Genomic DNA, 24,459 nt, shown 5'->3' with positions numbered 1-24,459 from the left:
CTGTCATCTGATTTATCAAATCCTTATTATGACCACAAAGAATAAGTTTGCATATGTGGCATCTCGTCACTTTAGTTTAGAATAAAAATATGAAAATACTTAATGCTAGAGGGATTAATCTCTAAAACTGTGTGTGCACCTTTATATTCAAGAAATTTTTCTCTCAGAGCCAACCACCTTGTACATTATGTTTCTCTAGAACATAACACAAGATGCTACTTGTGTAGGAAGTAGATTTCAGTGGAAATCTAGTGAAAATGCATTATACTAGAAAAAGTCACCATTAAGCCTGTGAAGAATATTATGAGGTTCCTGACTTCTTGGCATGTGTGGGCAAGAAAAGTGCCAAGAAGAGTGTTGGAATTCTAAACTTGACATTTTGTGCTTAGTACTGCTTCCATTTAAAAATGAGTACTGTCTGTGAAATCTGCCTGTGCTGAGAGAACATGGAACTAGCTGTAGATAGGAAAGCTCCCAGTGTATACTCTACTTCCTACTCTCATTGTAAACCTACAAACATATTCCTGGCTTTTTCCCCACCATTTATAATTATACGTCTTTACTTGGTAGTAGATGATTGTTCACTTACCAAAGTGAAAATTTAGCAGTAAAATGTGTTTTACTTCTGTAGTGTTTGATATTAATCCAGTTATATAGGCAATGGAATTTTTTAAATTTTGGAAAGAATCTTAGAAGTCATGTTAACCATTGGTTAGAGCAGGGTTTAATTTATTCAGGTTTGTAAGTTCAGTGTAGAGATCACTGTTTCACAAAAAAGAGAGAACAACTGCTTGGCCACTGGCCAAGAACTGTAACTCCATGCTGTTTATATGCATATGTACAGAGAGAGTCTAGAAGATTAGGTTCTTCTCATTATTGTGTAGAAAGTTAAATCTTTTCATACTTAAAAAAAATATGGAATCCATCAAAGTCCTGAAAAAAGGTTAAAAGGAGGCAGAAAGCTGGAGGAAAGTATAGTAGTAAGGCATTGTACCTGTATGTGCTAAGGCTTGGTGTCAGCACCTTGGCTAGTGTTTTTAACATCAAGGAGCTTCATCCCCCTAATACAGTAGCTGTGATTTCTTTTTCAGGAAGTGTACTAAATATTTAAAGTTTGCCAGAGAGTTGAACTGTTACATTTATTTGCTGTTGAGAAGATAGGGTTGGGTTTGTTTAAACAGAATGGGGGAACTGACAGAATCAAAACCTGTCCATTTTAACACTTATTCCCATTTAAGGGTTTTGATGTATATATTTATGCATTTGAAGAGAGATTAATGACCCCCCACCCCCCAAAGAAGGAAATGAAGTGCAGAGAGAGGAAAACATTAAGGTTCTAAAGTAATCGAGTTAAACACACCTGAGGGAGATGCAGTATGCTCCCCTCAGTAATATCCAGCTCAGTGATTGAGGGTGGGCATGGAGGGGGCATACATATAGTTAGGAAAGAAAACCTCCCTAGGAATTTCATAATATTTATCCCTTTTCCTCCTCCTACCCTACTCCTCAATCTATACAACCATACTCAAGCAAAAATAGGATTATGGGCAGTAGTTTCAAAACCCATCTCTGTACATTCAACGTGGTTTTTTTGTTCGTTGGTTCATATTTCCAATGGCTCATGTCTCTCATATCCATATTTAAGATATATTAAAGAATATAATGAAGAAAAATTTGAGGACATTTAATAAGGATAAATTTGAAGTAAATTGGTAAAAATTTTCTTCTTCTTTTTTTCTGCACTGCCCTTTCTGTTAGCCTTTAATAGTGCCTTTTGTTAATTTCACATTTCACTCTCCTGGTGATAAACTTTTAGAATGACATTATAAGTATTTAATGAAATTAAAACTTAATTTGAGGACCTGGAGATACTAACTTTTGAGGGATTCGTATTGTTCATACTACTAAATGAATTTGGTGTTAAACTTGTTGAAACCTCGTTCTGAACTAGTTTTCCCAGACAGACTAATGCTGTTATGGTGCTGTTGAATATACTATTGTAAGTGATAAGCTTTTCTCTGCTTTCACCATCTTCATAATATACCACACAGAATTCTTCTACCAACCCTCATGGATTATAGGCAAGCTGAGAACGATATATCAGAAAATACTTTCTATCTTATCTTGGCTTTATAGAAAGTCTGCTCTTTGAAATTGAGGGTTTTTTTGTGGGGCTGACATGTAATATACATTAAAGATTTGCTAAAGAAGTTTAAACTAGGATGTTTAATTTTTTCAGGAAATCCATTAGTTTTACATGTGAAAATGCATTTTATAACTCTTTAAGCTTTATAGTTTAATGCCTACACACCCCCACTTAAAAAAAATTACCATGAAAGGAAATGCTCAAAAATACCCCAAATCTGCCTAGCAGTTTTAATCTGGCATTTTACAGAGATACTACTGTTGCTGTAACGTAATTTTAGCTTAGAATGTTAAGCCAAGAGGATACTAAGTTGCCAGAAAGGACTTTGATTACAAATAGAAAGCATTTCTATGCTAAATATCTAGTGAGGGACAAACTGGTTTTACCTTTTAAATTTTTAAAAGTTAAAAATTTTAGAAGGTGGTGTGTTTTGCAGGTTACTTAAATGATGAGGCAATATTGAGATCTGTTGTTGTATACTTGTCTAACCTGGGTTTTTTTATATATTTAAGTAATTCAGAATATTAGATCTTATTTTAAAATACTGTTAAAATAGCTGTAGTGTGTACTGTTAAGGTCCATTGCTATATCTTTTTGTTTAAATGGAAAAGAGCCATGTCCTTTTATTGTATGTGATTACCAAACCTACCTCTCTCTTTAATGGGATCTTTTCTTACTCATGTCCCTTCAACACCATAATTGTCTACAGAGACCAGTTCCCTTCCAGAGATGCTGTTTGTTTCTTCTTAGACCTTCTCTGCTTTAATTGCTTAGCTGGTGGATGACTTGAGGATTGAAACTTGGTATTCTTATTAAGCATGATCTAGCTGTCTGGATTGCCTCTCTTTTTCATTTTAATAATTTGGACTACCTTTGCCATGCGTTTCAGGATTCCATTCCATAATGATTCAGATCAGTTTTGAGCCCAGGTCTGCCTTGCTTCTCCTGAACCCTCTGAAAACGATTAATTCTGAGGATGGCCCAGAGGCTAATGTCAGTCTCAAGCAAGGAGAGCGTGGGCTACAGTATATAGATCTTTGGAAATGAACTGCAGTAAAGATAAGTTCAGTTGCTAAGACTACCATATTCTAGACTGTTGTACCTTGGGGCTCGACCAAAACTGGGCCTTGCCCCTTTCTGTAAGGAGAGGATACTAAGCAGTATTGCCTAGTGTTTGCCTAAAAGTATGTGTATTAATCTGTTCAGGCTGCCATAACAAAATACCATAGACTGGACGGCTTAAAGAAGAGAAACTTATTTCTCACACTTTTAGAGGCTGGAAGTCTAAGATCAAGGTCCAGCAGGGTTTAGTTTCTGATGGGGGGCTCTCTTCCTCGTCTGTAGATGGCTGTCCTCTCAAGCCTTCACATGATTTTTTCTCTGTGCTCCCACAAAGAGATGGTGGGGTTGGAAGGAGAGATCTCTTTCTCTCTCTTCCTCCTCAAAAAGCCACTAATCCCATCATGAGGGCTCCACTCTCATGACCTAAGCTAGCTCTAATTACCTCACAAAGTCCCCTTCTCCAAATACTATCACATTGGGGTTTAGGGCTTAGACATACAAAACTTGGGAGGAACACAAACCTTCAATCCATAATAGCATGTATACTTTTTCTCAGTGGGATTTGAGAGAAGTTACTTAGAGTTATTGAATTATCTTTCCTCTAGAAGTGTGTCACTTTAAGGTCCAGGATATTGTGGAATAAATATTAAATTACAATATGGAAGATGTAAATATATTTCACTGATGACTATGGAGGATTTATGTCTATTTGCATATGACTTTGTTATAGTTCCTTCCCTTGACATGCCTCTTAAATACCTAGGATCCAGCTTTTTTTTTAAACTAGTGCTCTTGACATTTTGTTTCTTCCTGTAAACTTTACAATTCAAACTGAATGAAGCTTGCCTGTGCTTTTGTATTGTAAGATCTTATGGGGCATACTTGTCATGTTTTATAGAGGGTAAAAAGCTTGCTTAGCTGGCACAGACATTTTATTTTCTTTAGTAAGTATATTGTGATATTGATTACTGCCATTGTATAAACATCTGAAGATTACCAAAAATTATAAAACAAATGTAATTATGTGTCAACAATCTAGTTGAATATCATAATTATATATTTATGAGTTAATAAAATTTAATATCTATAAATTCATTTTTAAAATAGTATCCTCATACCACATTTTCAAACGAAAGCTGAAACAAGTATTTTTGCTGGTATTCTAATAGGCATTTCACCGTTTTATCAGATTATTTAAAATTATACCAACTTACTAAGTGTTTAGTAGCTTCCTACATGTATAAGAAATTAACGGCAGGTTTTAAGGCAGCAAACATTAGTAATCTGAAGAAAGTAAGTTACCACTTTCTGTGTTCTGTGGCATAAGTGAATTTGAATTTTTTCATACTCATGGGCACAGCTATATGGCCAGTTTCTTATTCTGCTTTATATAACTAAATGGAGAAAACTGAACTGTGGTTTGACTTTATTGTTCCAAAGCTTTTAAATCTATTCCCTCTCCTTATAATGAATCTTCAGCTATTTAATCCCCTGGGACATTATCTTACCTTTTTTCTTTTTTTCATTAAAATTAGAAATAGTTGTAACTGAAGCTACATTAAATGAGGAAATTTCAGAGAATTTAGTGTATCTGTTTTAGAAAACTCTTCCCAAGATTTTAGAAAAGTTCATCTTCACTTAAATATATTTATTTTTCTCTTTTTTTACTTAAATTTTATTTTGAAGGTTTCTATGTATCATCTAATGCCTAATTTACATTAAATATCTCTGCAACAAGTAGTGGTTGTTTCATTTTAAAATAACTGAAATAATCTTAAGGTCAGGTGGAATATGAACAGCATACTTAGATTTAGTTTTTTAATCTGTGAATGTTTGTTTTTTGTTTTTCTTTATGATACTTAGAATATTCCTTTCCGTTTATGATACTTAGAATATTCCTTTCCGTTTATGATACTTAGAATATTCCTTTCAGTTTAAGCCTTAGATAAATGGGTAATAGACTTTATATCTCTATTATCTGCTTTACGATGAAATAATATTTATATTTTCAAAGTAAATTTCAGAACTGTTAATTTTTTGAGATAAAGGATTTTTTAAAAAATATCAGAAGATAAATCATTAAGAGACAGTGCTAAAAAAAACCCAAACAAATATTTAAATAACCTCTATTCCAGGTGGTATAGATTTATAACGGTAGTGGTACACATTTAGGCCAAGGCAATCTGGATTTGTTTACTTACTCAATAAATAGTTATTCAAAAATATTATAAAATTGGGCATTTGTAGAACTTTTTACTGAAATTTGGTATGTTCTTGTTTTTTAAGTAGTATTTAAATTTATATTGACAAATCAAGAGGTATGTGTGTAATGGGTGATTTTATTTGTTTTGGTGTCTAATTTTTTTAAATGTTCTAAAAGTTGTATATTTTGAGACATGAAAAATATTTATCAAAATGTTTAGATTAAATGAATGTTAAAGTAAATTTCTTTAGGATTTGCCTAGGTCTGCTCTGATAACTAAGGATCTGCCACAGCTGTTCATAAAATTTTTGTTTTAAGAGTCTCTTTAAAATTGTAGTGGGATTTATCCAAAGTGAGTTGTCAGACTGTGTGTGTGTGTGTGTGTGTGTATTTTCTAAATGTTGTAAGGTCTCAGAATAATCAGTAGTTCTGTCTCTTACCTTTCTTCCTCTTTTAACTGTTGTGAAATATCTTCATTTCATTTGTTTTGTACTAGTAAATTATTCCCTGGTAAATTAAAATTTGAATGTACCAGAAATAAAACTTTCAGCTCATTTTGTGTTATAAGTCAGTTTCAGACTACCTTGCAGTCATTTTCAGTTTAGATGTTATAAAAATAGATTTCTTGTGGTACAGAATAAAAGTCAGCATCTCGTTAGGTATAAAGATTTTCATGTGGAGGATGGTTTCTTGAAATAGGCTTTTGCCTTATCTCTTTCTATCTTTCAGGCATTGAAAAGAGCACTCTGGTCTTTTAACTCAGTGGAACTTTATAATACACTATTCTTCCCATCACTGTAAAAAATTGGTGCATGAGTAAAAATATCTTTTTTATATCACAAATAAATTGAGCTTGTTATAGTCCCCTCTCTTCATTTTCAGGAAGAGGCAGAAATCCAGGCAGAACTTGAACGTTTGGAAAGAGTCAGAAATCTTCACATTCGAGAGCTCAAAAGAATAAATAATGAAGATAATTCACAGTAAGTCATTATTTGTATTTCACAGTTTTACATGATAAAAGTTTTTTCTCCCTTTGGAGATCATAAACACAGTATTTCCTTGTTGGAGGGCTTCTCACCATAGACCTCAAGTCCTTCCCATGGCTGAGAAGGCCTCGTTTGATCTGGTCTCTGGCCACCTCACCACCCCATCTCTCTCATCCTCCCCTCACTTATATGTCGTAGACACACTGGCCCCCTCAAACATGTCTGACTCGTTCCCTCAAGGCTTTTGTGCTCACCATTTCCTCTTCCTGAAATGTTCCTCCTCTAAATATCTGAGTGGCTTACTCCTTATTTCACTCCCCGTGGTCATTAGAGAAGCCACCCTGTCTAAAATAGCAGTCCTTGCCTCACTCCATCCCCTATCTCAGTATCCTTGCCTTACTTTATTTTTTCTTAGCACTTATCACTATTTGGAATTACAAATTTCTTTTTCAGTTATTTTATCTGTTTCCTTTCACTCGAATGTAAGCTACATGAGAGCAGGGACTTAGTTTTGTTCTTGCTATATCCCCAGAACCTAGGTCAGTGCCTGGCATATGGTAGGCACAGAATAAATATTTGTTAATTAAATACCAAAGTTAATATTATAGTAGTGAGGAAAAAATTTTTTCAACCAAAGGGATTTCAGTAAGCCATGTATGTATCCAGCATTATGTAAAAACTGGAGAAGAAATAGAAAAGTAGTTTAAGTTATAGTCTCTGTCCTTAACCCCTAATTATCAAAATGACATTAAACGCTAAAGGAATTCAAAGGATAGAAAATATATGTGGACTCGTGGGAACTTTATGAAGAAGACAGAAATTAAGCAAGGCATTAATTGGATTTAGTCAATGTAGAGGACAGGAAGGATGTCTTTTTACACTTTAAGACTTATGTAATTTAAATCTTCATGACCTAATACAAGTGTCAGAATTGGAAGTGGCCTATTTCTGCCGTGAAATACAAATATCTTGCTTAAAAGAAGGCCTATTTATGATCATCTCTGTATGAACACAATCATTCCAATGTGTAATGTCAGTGAAATAGTATAGTTATATAATATCCTTAATTGTACCAGATGAAAATTCTGATAAAGCAGATAAGACAAAACTAATTTAAAATTGGCTCTTCTGAAAATTATGTCCAAACTTTTTTGTGGATATTACTTCATCCACTTGTTGAAAATTAAATAAATTGTTACAGCTTTACATTTTTCTTTTCTTTCTTTTTTTTCTTCTTTTGGCTGCGTGGCTTGTGGGATTTCAGTTCCCTGGCCAGGGATTGAACCTGGGTCATGGCAGTGAAAGCACCAAGTCCTAACCACTGGACCACCAGGGAATTAATTCCCTACATTTTGCTTTAAAACTAACAGAAATCTCTTTTATTTATAAGTTCTTAGGAAAAGCTTAAATTATCAAAGCTGTGTTGATATTGAACAAAATATCATGTGTTTGCATCTGGAATTATAAAGCTATCATTGATTTTTTTTTTTCCTTAAATATCAAGAGTGTACATTTTGGAACCACATTTTTCTGCTAACCCTTGCCATGTATTAGCTGTTGACCTTGGACAAGTTACTTAACCTTTCTGTGCAGTAGTGCCCTCATCTGTAAAACAGAGGTAGTAGCAGGGCCTACTTCAAAGGGTTGGTTAAGAACCAAATGAGATAATACAGGTGAGTGCTTAATGTATAGCAGGTGCAATAAGCTTTAAATAGTAATAGCAGTATTGCCTGTGGTGGTTTTTTTTAAAGCATTTCTTTTTTGATTGGGAATTAAAATTTTATTTATAAAAGGCAAAGGCTGTAAAATTTCACCATGGATGAAAGCCAGCTTATAAAAATAATTATTTTTAATCATATGTCAATATTATAAAACTTGATTAACTGTAACTCCCAAAATAAAAGTATATTTTTCCAAGGGAAGTAATTCCTGCTGAATAGATACGGGATTTCATAAAGCTCTTAGTAATACAATAGTTGGTAGGTCTTTATCACAGTACTGTAATTGGTCATTGAACCTCAATATTTGGCTATAAATGTTAAGCTTTGTGAACACCAGAGCGTTAAGATGGGTGATAGTCATGCAGTTAGAGAAGGAAAAGAAGTATGGAATGGAATTCAAAATTAGAAGAGTAGCTGAAAAATAAGTAGCTGGGAGTAGAGTAAGAGCTAACTTTGTTGTGGATGAAACCTTTTTGTGGGTGTTTTCATGTGCCTGAGTGTTTTTTTCCCCACCCTTAAGGTTCAAAGATCACCCAACGTTAAATGAAAGATATTTATTACTCCATCTGCTTGGTAGAGGTGGCTTTAGTGAAGTGTATAAGGTAATGTACATTTTTTCCTGTTCTTCATACGAATACGACAAAGATATAGGAATATGTGGTTAAGAAGTACATTTCTTTTTATTGATTTTATGATTTTTTGACTGGTTTTATGTCCTCTCATTACAAAAAAGAGTCTGTGGTGGCTTACGCTGTCTTATCTTAAGAGTCTAAAAACTATCCTTGTGCCTTTGCAGTCCCTCTGATATTTGGTACCTGATTATCACTAGCCAGTCTGATACAAGTAATAACAGCCATTAGAATCAAGATAGGCAGGTAGCCATTTAATATAGTACATTTATGGAAAGGTTGTATCCCTTAATTTAAACATGTGTCACAAGTCTTACATGTCCTGAATTTACCCTAATTTCTACCTATTTTAAGGCCAGTGTTTCTCAAATGTGTATTTATAAATTTAGAAATATTTACTCATCACGTTTAATGCTTTATACCTTACTTTTTTTCCACTTTATGTTATCTTTCTGCCCAACCTTTAAATATTGTAGTTCCTAAGGTCTCATCATTCTTGTTCTCCTTTTCAAATATATCCCCCTCCCATTCACTAAGTTATCACCTATTTGATTTCAGATACAGATGTATAGATACATAGCTATCTACCCCACACTTTGCTTCTGAGCCCCATACCTGCTGGTTTATATGACTTAGTCTGTTCACCTCATGTGGATGCTTCATAAGCACTGCAAACTCACATCTGAAATAGAAGTTATCTCTTCTCCCAACCCCCCCCCCTTTTTAACACTGCTCCCTACTTTAATACACAGCACTGCCATTTATCTGCCCAGTCCCTCAAGTGAAAAACATAAAAGCCATCCTTCAATTCACCTTGCCCTTAACTCCCTTCCCCCAACATAACCAGTCCCTGGTGTCTGTCATCATTAATGTCATTAAGCTCTCCTAAATCCAGCAATGACCCTTCTCCCTCTCTCTTAGCGCAGGGCCTCATTGTCTCTTGTTGCATTGCTGCCCAAGTCGCCTAGCTGATCACCTTTTTTCTGGGCATTGAGTTTCTCCAGTTCATTTGTGTATGCTGCAGCTAGAGTGGCCTTGTTATAAAATGCAGTCTGGTCATCTCACTCCCCTGATTATAAGCCCCAGTGGCTTCCCATTTGCTCTTAGCATAAAGTCATATGAAGGTCATAGTCTCACCTTAAACTTCAATTCCTATAGAAGGCTTCCCTGTTAGTCTGCCTTTGATTAGCTCCTTGTAACACTTGGTGCTTCATTATGTATTGGTATAGTCAGTGATTAAGACCTTGGGTTCTGAAGCCAGACAGGCTGGGTTTGAATCCTGGCTAATTCTGACTGCTGTTTACTAACTGTATAAACTTGGGCTTATTGCTTACCATCCTCTGCCTGTCTTCACCTGGGAATGCTAATAGTACCTACATTATAGGATCATTGTAGTGATTAAACGAACCATCACAGGAAAATCACAAAGAACTTTGTTGCTGAGAAAATGTAAGCTCATTAGATTGTTATTAGAAATCCTCTCTGTTCAACGAGACAACCTGTATCCAGTTCTGACTCTGGGGCAAATTATGGGATTTAGATTCAGAGAACTTCATTTCTGATCTTGGTTCAACCATGAATTATTTTTTGTTTTGTTAACTTGGACGAGCATTAAGTGTCACCCATCGAGTGATCTGTGAGCTGTCTTCCAATTCCTATTTCTCTGATTCTAATGGTAGTTCATCCTCAGGCACTTAATGGTTGAGTAGTCTTACTCAGGCCACAAGGTAGAAAAGAAGGTCATAATGTTGCTCACTGTGGATCTAAAAATCACCAAAAGTATAGTTAGCTAGCACTAGCTCCGCCTAGAAGTTGCCCGGCTTCTGAGCCTACTGATAGCTTTCATGACAGTCTTCTGCCACTGCCCAATAGTATTTCCATTGTTTTTAGCCCCATAGATAGGGTCTAAAAGGGACTTTTCTTTTGGAAGAAAAGGCTTCTGTAGAAATTAGAAAATGCAGGTTGTGGGTCCCTAATGACTTGAACCCTCATTACTGATTTAAATACTAATGACAGCCCCTCCGACCCCTTCAAGTCCTTTCATTGTTGCCAGGTCGCTTGGTAAACAAAGTAGCTGACTGTAAGTCAAAAAATTGACTCTTCTCTATACCAAGGTGGAAAGCATTGAATCAGTTGCTCAGTGATTACCATCTTAGCTTTATGGGAAGGTATACTTTACTCTCCTAATCTTGGGAGAAAGATGTGTCATATACAGTTATTATAATCAATATACACAGATGATAACTTTATTAGTACTTAGAATTTTATTTTCTCCTTTTTTTTTTTACTATGATTGCCTTTGAGTTTTATAAAAGCTTTTTTGCTTTCTCTCACATGAACTTGTTTTATTTTTATTCTTTTCTATTATATTTCTTAAAACTTAACTTTTAATAGTATAATGAGCTAATGTTTATTGGATATTTATTATGAATCATATATTATTCTGAACATTATATGTTTCACCCCATTTAGTCAACAACCCAAACTTTATGAGACTGAGGCTATTAAAGAGGGTATTAAGCACAAAGTCATGCAGCTAATAAGTTCATCTGACTCCAAAGTGAATATTCTTAATTACTGCATCCTATATTATTTCTGATCTCATGCTTTTATAATTTCGTGACAAGCAGTTTACCCTTACTGCTTATTTTAAGGTTAAATTGATAGAGGGAGTGGGAACTAGGAACCTTCTTCCTAATAAATATGTAAGCTTTTAGTGTTTTCTTAAGGGAGTGCTTTTGTGTAAAAGTCACAGTTGAACCTAAATTATTAAATTCCTCTTTAGTGATATTCATTGTTTTTAAAAAAACATAAGTCACCTGAAGCCTTAAAATATTGATCATTATTTATTTAAGAAATAGTCTGGTCATTTGAACAAACCAGTATAAAACCTTTTTTGAGCCCAGATTAAGGAAATATTGCTGATAGAGTTAGGTGTGATTATTACATATGGTTAATGGTTATGGTCATGTTTAAACAGTTCCATAATAAAAGTTTAGAATTTTTTTAAAACAGTTGGGAAATTGTTAGGAACTTGTTAATTTTCAAATAAGGGGGGGAGAAAAAGGTGGAGTTGCTAGGAAAGGATACAGGAACCCACCAAAAAAGTATTAAAGCCGCCTGTTTTCCTGGCCACTTACTGCTACTACCAGTATAGAGAAGAACGTCTATATTAAAAACAGATAGCTTGGGACTTCGCTGGTGGCGCAATGGTTAAGAATACACCTGCCAGTGCAAGGGACACGTGTTTGATCCCTGGTCCGGGAAGATCCCACATGCCGCAGAGCAACTAAGCCCGTGCACCACAACTACTGAGCCCGTGCACCACAACTACTGAGCCCATGCACCGCAACTACTGAAGCCTGCGTGCCACAACTTCTGAGCCCATGTGCTACAACTACTGAAGTCCTCGCATCTAGAGCCCGTGCTCTGCAACAAGAGAAGCCTACGCACCGCAACGAAGAGTAGACTCCACCTGCCTCAACTAGGGAAAGGCCGTGTGCAGCAACAAAGACCCAGTGCAGCCAAAAAAAAAAAAAACCAAAAAGCTTTATTGTTTTATCTTGATTCAATATATTGGCACTTACAAAACTTGAACCTGAAAATTCACATTAACGTTTTCTCTGATTTAGCACCATGGAATTTGTATCTTGTTTCTGATAATAAATGTGCCACTGAACTATGTATAACTTTAGCAGAGATGACTACCAAAAATTGTAATGTGTATTCTCATTCCACATTATTGCAAAAATTATCACTCAAAAAAAAAAAATCTCTTCACTATTCAGTTGGTCTTTGGTCCAAACTCTTCTATTCCTTGAATCCTAGGCTTTTGACCTTTATGAACAAAGATATGCTGCTGTGAAGATCCATCAGCTTAATAAAAGCTGGAGGGATGAGAAGAAGGAAAACTACCACAAGTAAATATTCGTTCTTTATGATTTTTATCAATTTTGAAAATATATTTAATCGTCATGGAGAATTAATATATTCTCTTTCTCGTAGACATGCCTGCAGAGAGTATAGAATACACAAAGAACTGGATCACCCCAGAATAGTTAAACTCTATGATTATTTCTCCTTGGATACAGATACGTAAGTGAATATAAAAGGATTTATTTTTTAAGAAAAGACATGTTGGCTTTTGCTTCCCCTATTCCATAGTGATGATATAAATACTCTTCATTTGTCCATTGTGATTCTGAATTATTGGATAATATTTTATGTCTGTTTTTTTCTCTTCTCCATTGTAGGTTTTGTACAGTGTTAGAATACTGTGAAGGCAATGACTTGGATTTCTATCTGAAGCAACATAAATTAATGTCAGAGAAAGAAGCTAGGTCTATTGTAATGCAGATTGTAAATGCACTAAGATATCTCAATGAAATCAAACCCCCTATTATACATTATGATCTTAAACCAGGTAATTAATAAAATTTTTGTCTAAATAATTAAAGCTTTAAAGAGTGTAAGTTTTAAAAGTCATACTTACTAAGTTATCTGAAAATATGCTTTTTGGCTTAGTTTTTAAAAGTCAGTGGAATACTAGTGGTAGTATCTGAAATGTTTTTAAAATTTATATCACTACATTTTAAAACTATATTTTAAATGTATATTTTAATTATATTAAAATTTTTACATATGTATGTTAAGTGTATTATTTATTTCCCAAAAGTCCAGCTTTAGTAGTAAAGATAATGTTTTTCATTTATGTATCATTAAATGAACTTTATACTTTGTTCTTAGGAAACATCCTTCTGGTAGATGGAACAGCATGTGGAGAAATCAAAATTACTGATTTTGGTCTGTCCAAGATTATGGATGATGACAGCTATGGTGTAGATGGAATGGATCTGACTTCCCAAGGGGCAGGCACTTACTGGTAAGTGTATTATTAAAAACACCAAAATTATCTAGATTAGTGCCCAGTCTTTTTAATGAGAGTTTATTTTCGCATAACTTTGAGATTACTGTGGTGTGATGAGAGTACTGATATGAAGTCTCTGAGTTGAGAGACTACTGTCATCAGTCCTGTTTTCTCACCTGGTCTTAACTGTAACTATCAGCAAACCGGAGGAAGAACAACTTGGCATCAGCAAGTGACCAGCTAGTTCCCTACCAGCCAGAAACTCCTAACACGGAGAATTTGTGAATCTTGTTCTATAATGTTGGAGTGATGTTTATCATGAGTAATGATACTTAATATCATATCTTAGCTATTAAAAGCAATAACTAATAAGCATTAAGCCCTCTCTGTAGAGGTTTTGTGGTTACAGTTTTTGTTTAAAGATGGATGTTTTGTCGATAATGAATGAAAGTGAAATTTGGTACAATCTTGGTCTTCAACCTTAATGCTCAAAAATCTTTTTAATAACTTCATACATACAGATGTAAATCTAGATAGAACCATAGATTCACTGATATGAGTCTAAATGAATGTCATTCCCTTCAGAGTTACCTACGTGTTGACAAAAATTACTTCAGTGTGAATTTTCAAACTTAGTATCAAATTTGCCAAAGTGGAGAACATAGACTATAAAATTTCAAAACAAATTTAGTTTTCAGAATAAATTAGTTTAGCAAAAGGAGTGAAATCTTAAATGGAAGGGAGATACTACTCAGCGTCACTGAGCAGGATGGTGACTACAAACATAAATGTAACATTGGAGTTTTTAGAACAATCTTCACATAGCCTGGGCAATAATAACCAATTCTATAAAATGCCACAGGTTTGTATGGACTTGACTTTTCAGAGTAAGGATTGGTCATGTTCCATGTATTCATTTAAAACCAGTTTAGAGTTTCAAATTATGCTTGTGGAATTTTTTAGGAATATAAGATAATGTATCATAATTTTCTTTCAGTATATATTCTTTAAAAATCTATCATTCAAACTAGTAACAACTCCTTAAAAGTCAGTAACCTCAGTCAGTAGTCTTTGGACTTCTTTCTTTTAGCAACAAGGCTCCTTTTTTCACCACAAAATCTTAGAATCCTAATAAAACCAACAAAAATAAGGCTTCTTGGTAGAACCCTGTATTCTGTGGCAGACAGCTTGAAAACCATGTTCTAAGTAATAGATCATCCTTCCTCTGCAGAGACTCCCACCATACTGTTTCCCTCTCACTCTGGCTTCCCTAGTGTAGGGCGGGGTGAGGAAATTTCCCCCTGACAGATGGGCATGAGACAGGGAAGCTTATGTTTTAGGGTGCTGTGCTGGAAGAAGATATAGTCATGGCATTTCCATGTTAGGAACCTGGAATATATATACTTCTTATAGAAACAGCTTTCCCCAAAATGGTTAGTTTTTTATTCATATACAAACTTTTAGAATATAGGTATGTAGTGCTTTTACACATCATCCCCAGAAGCTTAAACTATTTGTCAGTATCGCTTAGAAGAAAATGAGTTTTGCTTCTCCCTTCCTCTTGGGTCTCAAATGCAAGCATCCACTAAATCCTGCTGGTCATTTTCCCTGAGTAGCTTTGGTATCTATTCCTACACTTCCTCTCCTTTCTTATACCCTTTTACCTTGAGAGACGGTATAGCACAGTGTTTAAGAGTCATTCTTGTTTCAGTTACACACACATAAACTTACAGAAACTATATGCTTTTATTCATAAAACAAATCTGGCTTTTTACTTGATTTGGAGGGTAGGAAAGGATTTATATCACAAATAAGTTATTGGTCATCTGTGAACGTTCTGCTGAAATTTAAACGATTTTAGCATAGTGAGTATAAAACTTAAAAAAAAAGAGTAGCTTTCCATTTAGCTGTATTATTCCTTTTCAGGACTTTGTAGTTTATCTAAATTTTTTTTTTTTTTGCGGTAGGCGGGCCTCTCACTGTTGTGGCCTCTCCCCTTGCGGAGCACAGGCTCAGTGGCCATGGCTCACGGGCCTAGCCGCTCTGCAGCATGTGGGATCTTCCCAGACCGGGGCACGAACCCATGTCCCCTGCATCAGCAGGTGGACTCTCAACCACTGCGCCACCAGGGAAGCCCCTTATCTAAATTTTTGAAGTGTGAGATGCTTGCATTCTGATGGAGCTTTTTATCGATACTTATAACCTAAGGTTATAATTAAAAATTTATTTTTACTTATATGTATTTTTACCTTTTAAATAAATTTTACAATCTATTTTTACCTTTTCTTTACCTAAAATTATGAATTTATAAATAAAAATAGTATTTTTGAATGCTCCATATATTTCTGATGCTGCTACTGTTTGAAACTACAATGAATTAACGCTGTAATGGAGGTAACATCTGCCTGGAGGGAAGGAGAGAAGGCTTGTGAAAGTTGGGCAGGTCTTGAAGAAGAAAGGGTGGTCACTGTGTGAACTGGAGTAGTTAAGGAAGGCATAAGAGGTTGTCATATTCAGAAGCATTGGGGGGGAAGCACAGTGTAGGAAACCAAGTGAATCAGCTTTGCCTAGCCAGTTTGAGGGGCTGAGGGGGGTCAGGAGAAGAGATTTTGGAAATTTAAGTTGCTGCTAGATTAGGACAGATCTCGTGTTACAGGCAAGAGATACGAGGTCTTGCCTAGGCAGTGAGTGATGTTGTGGTTCTTTAAACAAAAGAACTGGCTGATCAGATGTGTATTTTAGGAAGAGAACTTCCTACAGTTTGAAGATTGGTGAAGGGGGATAGGAGAGGATTTCTACTATTAGTAGATACTTAGATTAGAACATTGTAATTTCTAATGATAATTTGTCATTTCTGTAGATCATACACTACAGATATGTATATAAGTTGACCCTTGAACAGTGCAGGGGCACCGGCCCTCTGCACAGTCAAAAATCTGAATATAGGGCTTCCCTGGTGGCGCAGTGGTTGAGAGTCTGCCTGCTGATGCAGGGGACGCAGGTTCGTTCCCCTGTCCGGGAAGATCCCACATGCCGCGGAGCAGCTAAACCCGTGAGCCATGGCTGCTGAGCCTGTGCTCCGCAACGGGAGAGGCCACCACAGTGAGCGCCTGTGTACTGCCAAAAAAAAAAAAAAATCTGAGTATAGCTTGCAGTTGCCCTTCATATACGTGGTTCCTCCACATGCCCGAAATTCAACCAGTCAGGGATTGTGTAGTGCTGCAGTATTTACTATTGAAAAAAATCCTCATATAAGTGGACCCGTGCAGTTTGAACCCGTGTTGGAAAAGGGTCAACTGTATATTACACACTTTAACCACAAAGTTGTTTGTTTTGGCTCCAAAGTCAAATGATACAGGGATATAAATGCTTTAAAAGTTAGGACTTTAATCAGTGAAAATCACCTAAGGTTTTTGTATGGATAAAATGAGTGTAAGATTTTACATCTAGAAGGTTTTAAATTATAAATTGTTAATATCCTTTCCTTTTTTTCTCCCCCCAAAACTAGGTATTTACCTCCTGAGTGTTTTGTAGTTGGAAAGGAACCACCGAAGATTTCCAACAAGGTTGATGTGTGGTCAGTCGGAGTCATCTTCTTTCAGTGTCTTTATGGTAGAAAAGTAAGTTGAAGTATAACAGATTCAGCTGTATGGAGATAAGTTGAATTTTCCCCTTTTAAAGTTTCATTAACTTGAAGCCAATTTAGTCAAGAATTCCAAGAATGGAGACCTGGCTGAGGCAACAACAAAAAAACCCAAAATAACCGTTTATTTGGGGTTAGGAGCAACCTGGGAAGCAGAAATACATGAAAGCACTTGAATTGTGTTCTGCTGGACTACAAAAGCAGGGGAGGGTGCTTATAGGCAAAAAACTGCAGGCTTACACAAATTGTCAAGAATTAGGATTGGAGCTGGCAAGAAGTAGGGGTGCTTGTTAAGCAAAGATTGGGGTTTGAAATGATTACATAGTTGGGGGAGACTTTGAAAGTACAGGGTTGCAGCTGGCAATTGCTAGCAGATAGATACGGTTTTGAAAACATCTCGTGGTTTCCTTTAGTTTGATACAGTTCAGAAAGTTCAGGTTTTCTCTGATGCAGGAATGTGTCTGAAACCACATCCACAGTGGCCACCCAGCTCCATTTTGGATGCCTGAACCATAGTTACTCCATTTGATTTTTTAAATGATCTTAAATATATTATCACTTCCTAAAATTTCCGTGGATCAGAATTATTTTAATGTCACAACAGCTTCTTTGGCCTGCTCTTTGCCTTTTTTTCTTTTAAGAAGAAGAAGTAACTAATCTGTTAACAGTGCTAACGTTTTTCTATTGCTAGGAATAAAGGAGTCAAAACTGTTCATGATCCTCCATTCTCTCCACTTCCTCACCTCCTCTACCCCATTCCCACCCCACACACACAGTTTGTCCTGAGCTTGTTTCCCCTGTGCTTCCTCAGGGAAATTCCATCAAACTTAGTACTAATTTTTCCCAAACCTCTCTTTACATTGAAGTCAGAACTGTAAGCTACCATAGATATCCTTATCCCATTCAGTCCCTCCATCAGTGTGAAAAGAGAGATTCAGGGACTTGTCTGGGAATTCACTGCATGTTAGGACCAAACCCAGAGCTGATTCATTTAAGTTAGTGTGTCATACTCAAGGTATTTCACTCTTTGGACTTTTCACGGATGTTTCCACTACTCCATCTCTTCTCTAATTAAACTTAAATTTTAAACATTCAGAATAAAATTAAAAAAATTTTTTTATCTTAATTACTTATATTGCAATGGCATGATTTTCTATTGCTTATTCACAATGTTTTGGCTATGCTAAGGATTGATCAGATGCTCTTCCACAGCCTGCTATCAGTTATAACCTTGTTTCTATGAGAATGCATCCCAGCTTGCAAGTAACTGAGAATAAGATTTTTTTTAGAACACAAATCATTTGTATCTTGGGGATTCTCTGATAATATCTGTTTAAATATTTTGTGAGATAAATTTCTCAACATTTTATTCTTTTTTTTTTTTTAAAGCCATTTGGTCACAATCAATCTCAACAAGACATTCTTCAAGAAAATACAATATTAAAAGCCACAGATGTCCAGTTCCCTGTAAAACCAGTTGTAAGCAGTGAAGCAAAGGTACTAAATTTATGAAAATAAGCTTTGTGAAGTAAAATTTTGATTTCATAAATTGTGCTTAAAACAAAGTAAATACTTGTTAAATAAGTAAGTAAAGCAAAAGGGATTGCAGCCACAGGAAAATCTGTCCAGTAGGAGCTGGTGATTTGCTCTGGAGAAGAGTTGCTTTAGGCCTTTGGTTGTGATAGTTTTTAAGGACCCAAATATGGTCTGTGATTCTTTTAAGAAGCCAGGCAAAGGAGAACATAATCTACAATTACATTTACATAAAGTTCAAAACAAGCAGAACTCAATTATGGTGTTTAAAAGTCAGGATAGCTGTTACGCCAACAGATTGGGGGCAGAGCCAGTGCCTGAAAGTGGGCATGAAGAGTCTTAGGAGTTCTGATAAAGTTCTTTTTCTTGATGTGTTTGCCAGTTACATAGATATATTCACTTTGTGCTGTACACTCTATGCTCAATAGGAAGAAAATACTAGGGCAAAAATGGCATCATACCCTTTGGCCAAACTGAATTGACAGTAAAGTGGAGTGAGGGTGAAAGGAGTGTTTTACAGAAGACAAATTCCAGAAAAAGACTCCAGAATTTTGTAGGGAGAAATGCAGTATTCCACATTCAACACAGTTAGACAGGCATACCTCAGAGATATTGTGGGTTCGGTTCTGTACCACTGCAAATAAGGCGAATATTGCAATAAAGAAGTCACACATAGTTTTCGGTTTCCTGGTGCATATAAAAGTTATGTTTACATTATAATGTAGTCTGTTAAGTGTGCAATAGCATTATGTCTAAAAAAAATAATGTACATACCTTAATTAAAAATACTTGCTTGCTAAAAACTGTTAACCATCCTCTGAGCCTTCAGCCAGTAGTCTTTTTGCTTGTGGAGGGTCTTGCCTTGCTGTTGACGGCTGCTGACTGAGCAGGGCAGTGGCTGCTGAAGCAATTTCTTGGACTCTTCCTTTCATGAACCATTTCTCTGTAGCATGCAGTGCTGTTTGAAAGAAGTTCTACTGTGGGTAAAAGCTTTCAAAATTGGAGTCAGTCCTCTTAAACCCTGCCACTGCTTTATGAACTAAGTTTATGTAATACTCTCTAAATCCTTTGTTGTCATTTCAGCAATTAAGTTTGCAGTCTTACATGGGTGCAGTTCATGCCCTCCCCCAAACAGTTACAATAGTAACAAAAATCACTGATCACCATAACAAGTATAATAATGATGGAAAGTTTGAAATATTGCTAGAATTACCAGATGTGACACAGAGACACAAAGTGAGCTGTTGGAAAAATGGTGCTGGTAGATTTGCTCAATGTGGGGTTGCCACAAACGTTCAATTTGTAAAAAAAAAAAAAAAAAAACGCAGTATTTGCAAAGTACAGTAGAACAAGGTGTGCCTGTGTTGGAAGTCCTAGCCAGAACAGTTAGGCAAGAAAAAGAAGTAAAAGGCATACAAATCAGAAAGGAAGAAGTAAAACTGTCACTATTTGCAGATAACATCATGTTATATATAAAAACCCTTAAGACACCACCAAAAAAGTTAGAACTAATCAACAAATTCAGTAAAGTTGTGGGATATGAAATCAATGCAACAAAGTTTTATGTATTTCTATATACTAATAATAAAAGAGCAGAGGGAGAAATTAAGAAAACAATCCCGGGGACTTCCCTGGCAGTCCAGTGGTTAGGATTTGGTGCTTTCACTGCTGGGGCCCAGGTTTGATCCCTGGTTGGGGTGCAGCCAAAGAGAAAAGAAAACAATGCCATTTACAGTCGCATCGGAAAGAATAAAACTATAAGACATTGATGAAAGAAATTGAAGAAGGCACAAGTAAATGGAAAGATATTCCATGTTCATGGATTGGAAGAATTAATGTTAAAATGTCCATACTACTAAAAGCAATCTACAGATTCAGTGCAATCCCTATCAAAATTCCAACGATATTTTTCACAGAAATAGAGCAAACAGTCCTAAAGTTCATATGGAAACACGAAAGACCCAAATAGTCAAAGCCATCTTGAGAACAAAGCTGAAGGCCTCATGCTCCATGATTTCAAACTACATTTCAAAGCTATAGTATTCAAAACAAACAGTACGGTATGCCGTGGAACAACTAAGCCTGTGTGCCACAACTACTGAGCCTGTGCTCTAGAGCCCACGAGCCACAACTGCTGAAGCCTGCATGCCTAGAGCCTGTGCTCCGCAACAAGAGAAGCCACCACAATGAGAAGGCCGCACACCACAACGAAGAGTTGCCCCTGCTCGCCACAACTAGAGAAAGCCCGCATGCAGCAACAAAGACCCAACACAACCAAAAACAAATAAATAAAATTGATTCTTTAAAAAAAAAAACAACCATATGGTATTGGCATAAAAATACACAGATCAATGGAACATAATTGAGAGCCCTGAATAAACCCACACATGTATGGTCAATTTATGACAAAGAAGCCAAGAATATACAACGGAGAAAGGGTGGTCTCTTCAATAAATGGTGTTGGGAAAACTAGACAGCCACATAAACAAGGTTGAAACTGGACCACTATCTTATGTCATACACAAAAAGTAACTCAAAATGGATGACAGTCTTGAACTTAAGACTAGAAATCATAAAACTCCTAAAAGAAAACATAGGTGGTAAGCTCCTTGACATAGGTCTTGGTAAGGATTTTTTGTATTTGACAACAAAAGCAAAGGCAACAAAGTAAAAGTAAACAAGTGGGACTGCATCAAATGAAAAGTCTGCACGGCAAAGGAAACCATGAACAAAATGAAAAGACAACTTACCAAATGGGAAAAATATTTGGAAATCATACCTGATAAGGGATTAATATCCAAAATATATAACGAATCAAACAATCCGATTAAAAACAGGATCTGTATAGGTTTTTTCCCAAGGAGGACCTACATATGGCCAACAGGTGCATGAAAAGATGCTCAACATCACTCATAATCAGGGAAATCCAAATCAAAACCACAGTGAGATATCACCTCATACCTGTAGAATAGCTATGATCAAAAAGACAAGAAATGAGTGTTGGCAAGGATGTGGAGACAAGGGAACATGTGTGCACTGTTGGTGGGATTGTGAATTGGTGCAGCCAATATGGAAAACAATGTGGAGGTTTGTTGGAAAATTAAAAATAGAACTACTGTATGATCCAGCAGTTCTACTTTTGAGTATTTGAAGAAAACAAAAACATTAATTCAAAATGATATGTGCATCCCCATGATCACTGCAGCATTATTTACAATACCCAAGACATGGAAGCAACCTTAGGTGTCCACCGTGGGATGAATGGATAAAGAAAATGTGGTGTGTGTGTGTATATATACATATATAAAATGGAATACTGTTCAGACATTAAACAAAAGGAAATCTTGCCATTATATGTGGACTCTCAAAAAACAACAAACAGAAACAAACCCAAGCTCACAGATACAGAGAAGAGACTGGTGGTTGCCAGAGGCGGGTGGGTGAGAGGTGGGCGAAATGGGTGCAGGGGGACAAAAGGTACAAACTTACAGTTATCTGAGCCACGGGTGTAAGGCACAGCCTGGGGGTTACAGGTGATAATACTCTATTGCATATTTGACAGTTGCTAAGAGTAGATCTTAGAAGTTCTCATCACAAGAAAAACAATTTTGTAACTACATACGGTGACAGATGTTAAGTAGACAATCGTGGTGATCTTTTCACAATACAAATGTTGAATCATTATGTTGTATATATGAAACTAATATGTCAGGGTTTTTTTAAATTACCATATGATCCAGCATTTCTACTTCTAGGTAGATACCAAAGAAAGTGGAAGCAAGGACCCAGATATTTATATACCAACATTCACAGCAGCATTATTCACAATAGTTAAAAGGTAGAAACAATCCAAATGTCAACCAAGAGATAAATGGGTAAACAAAATGTAGTGTGTACATGCAATGGAATATTATTCAGCCTTAAAAAGGAATGAGGCCCGTGAGCCAAGGCCGCTGAGCCTGTACGTCCGGAGCCTGTGCTTCGCAACGGGAGAGACCACAACAGTGAGAGGCCCGCGTACCACAAAAAAAAAAAAAAAAAAAAAGGAATGAAATTCTGATGCATGCTACAACATGGATGACTCAAACATCATGCTAAGTGAAAGACACAAAAGGACACATAAATATTGTATGATTCCACTCATATAAGGTACCTAGAATAGCCAGATCATAAAAGAACACAAGTGGTTACCAAGGGCTGAGGGAAGGAGCAATGGGGAGATACTGTTCAATGGGTACAGAATTTCAGTTTTAGATGATGAACAAGTTCTGCAGATGGATAGTGGTGATGTTGTACAGCAATGTGAAACGTACTTAATGTTACTGAATTGTACACTCAAGGGTTAAAATGCTAATTTTTATGTTATGTATATTTTAATCTCAATAAAAATTAAGGAAAAAAATGCAGCTTTCCAGCAATAAGTTTAAATGGTAGTAATAGTATTTAGATTGTAAAGTGAACTACTTAGGGGGCTGTGAGTTGGGAGTTGAATTTGGAGTGATAATTTTACTGCTACAATTTTTTAAAAATTTATTTTACTTATTTATTTTTGGCTGCGTTGGGTTTTTGTTGCTGCACGTGGGCTTTCTCTAGTTGTGGCAAATGGGGGCTACTCTTCATTGTGGAGCACGGGCTCTAGAGCACGGTCTCTTGAGCACAGGCTCAGTAGTTGTGGCGCATGGGCTTAGTTGCTCCGCGGAATGTGGGATCTTCCCGGACCAGGGCTCGAACCCATGTCCCCTGCATTGGCAGGCAGATTCTCAACCACTGCACCACCAGGGAAGCCCTATTGCTACAATTTCTTTAAAAATTTGAATCCCCAGTGAAGTAAAATCTATTTATTGTCTTAAATGTGTCCATCATCTGTAGTATTTAGTTGATTGATATTTAGAAGAAGAAAAGATTTTAATTGCTGACTTTTTTTTTTTAAGGCCTTTATAAGACGCTGTTTGGCATACCGAAAAGAAGATAGGTTTGATGTGCACCAACTGGCAAATGACCCCTACCTTCTCCCACACATGAGAAGATCCAATTCTTCAGGAAACTTACACATGGTTGGGCTGACAGCATCCCCTACACCCCCTTCTTCAAGCATAATTACTTACTGACTTTCCTCCAAAATTGGCATAATGTCTTTGAATTGCTTCCAGATGCATACTTGAGTTTGAGAGCTTTTGAGTGTTTTTGTTGTTTTCTTTTTTACACAGGATATGGTTGAGAACTGTTTGTGAACTGAACTTCTTCATAGCATCGTTTGTATGAGAGTGGATCATGGACAGTGAATAAATGTACACTTCTGATTGTAATCTTGAGCAGTGAAGGGTGACTGCCTGTTGCACAGAAACAGGAATACCATGTTACGATAAAAGAAAAATGGTTTTTTGGGGGAACACTGTAAATAACGTTTATAATACTTAAATACATTTGGTTGTTACTAGAGAGTTCTAATATGAAGGGTGGTTTTTCATTATTTAAAAACACATGGAAAAAATATGAGACATATTTCTAACACAGGAACTATCTAGTGCCTGGATACATTCTTCAGCATTCAGCAGTTTATCTGCTGCAACCAAAGTAAGAACTGAATGACAGTGACAGTTGTGTTTTATAGTAATAGAATGTGAGAGTTAGACTCTTTGGACAAAGTTATTAGACTTTTGTCATTTGCC

General features: G+C 36.1%; 1 protein-coding gene across 2 annotated transcripts in view; it reads left to right on the top strand.

The window, feature by feature from the left end:
- Positions 1-23,898, top strand: part of TLK1 (tousled like kinase 1) — a gene marked incomplete at both ends in the record, with an annotated part of 153,982 nt that extends 130,084 nt beyond the window's left edge. For both annotated transcript variants that reach the window (XM_079710742.1, XM_079710743.1), the window contains 9 exons: positions 6,294-6,391; positions 8,639-8,720; positions 12,576-12,667; positions 12,753-12,842; positions 13,001-13,170; positions 13,494-13,629; positions 17,123-17,234; positions 18,647-18,754; positions 23,722-23,898. In XM_079710742.1, the coding sequence (XP_079566868.1) occupies positions 6,294-6,391; positions 8,639-8,720; positions 12,576-12,667; positions 12,753-12,842; positions 13,001-13,170; positions 13,494-13,629; positions 17,123-17,234; positions 18,647-18,754; positions 23,722-23,898 (1,065 nt within the window). The remainder of the gene's footprint in view (positions 1-6,293; positions 6,392-8,638; positions 8,721-12,575; positions 12,668-12,752; positions 12,843-13,000; positions 13,171-13,493; positions 13,630-17,122; positions 17,235-18,646; positions 18,755-23,721) is intronic.
- Between the last annotated feature and the right edge of the window lie 561 nt (positions 23,899-24,459).

Source organism: Hyperoodon ampullatus (assembly GCF_949752795.1).
Source record: "Hyperoodon ampullatus genome assembly, chromosome: 8".
Taxonomy (NCBI): domain Eukaryota; kingdom Metazoa; phylum Chordata; class Mammalia; order Artiodactyla; family Ziphiidae; genus Hyperoodon; species Hyperoodon ampullatus.
This window is presented reverse-complemented; position numbering and strand designations above follow the sequence as displayed.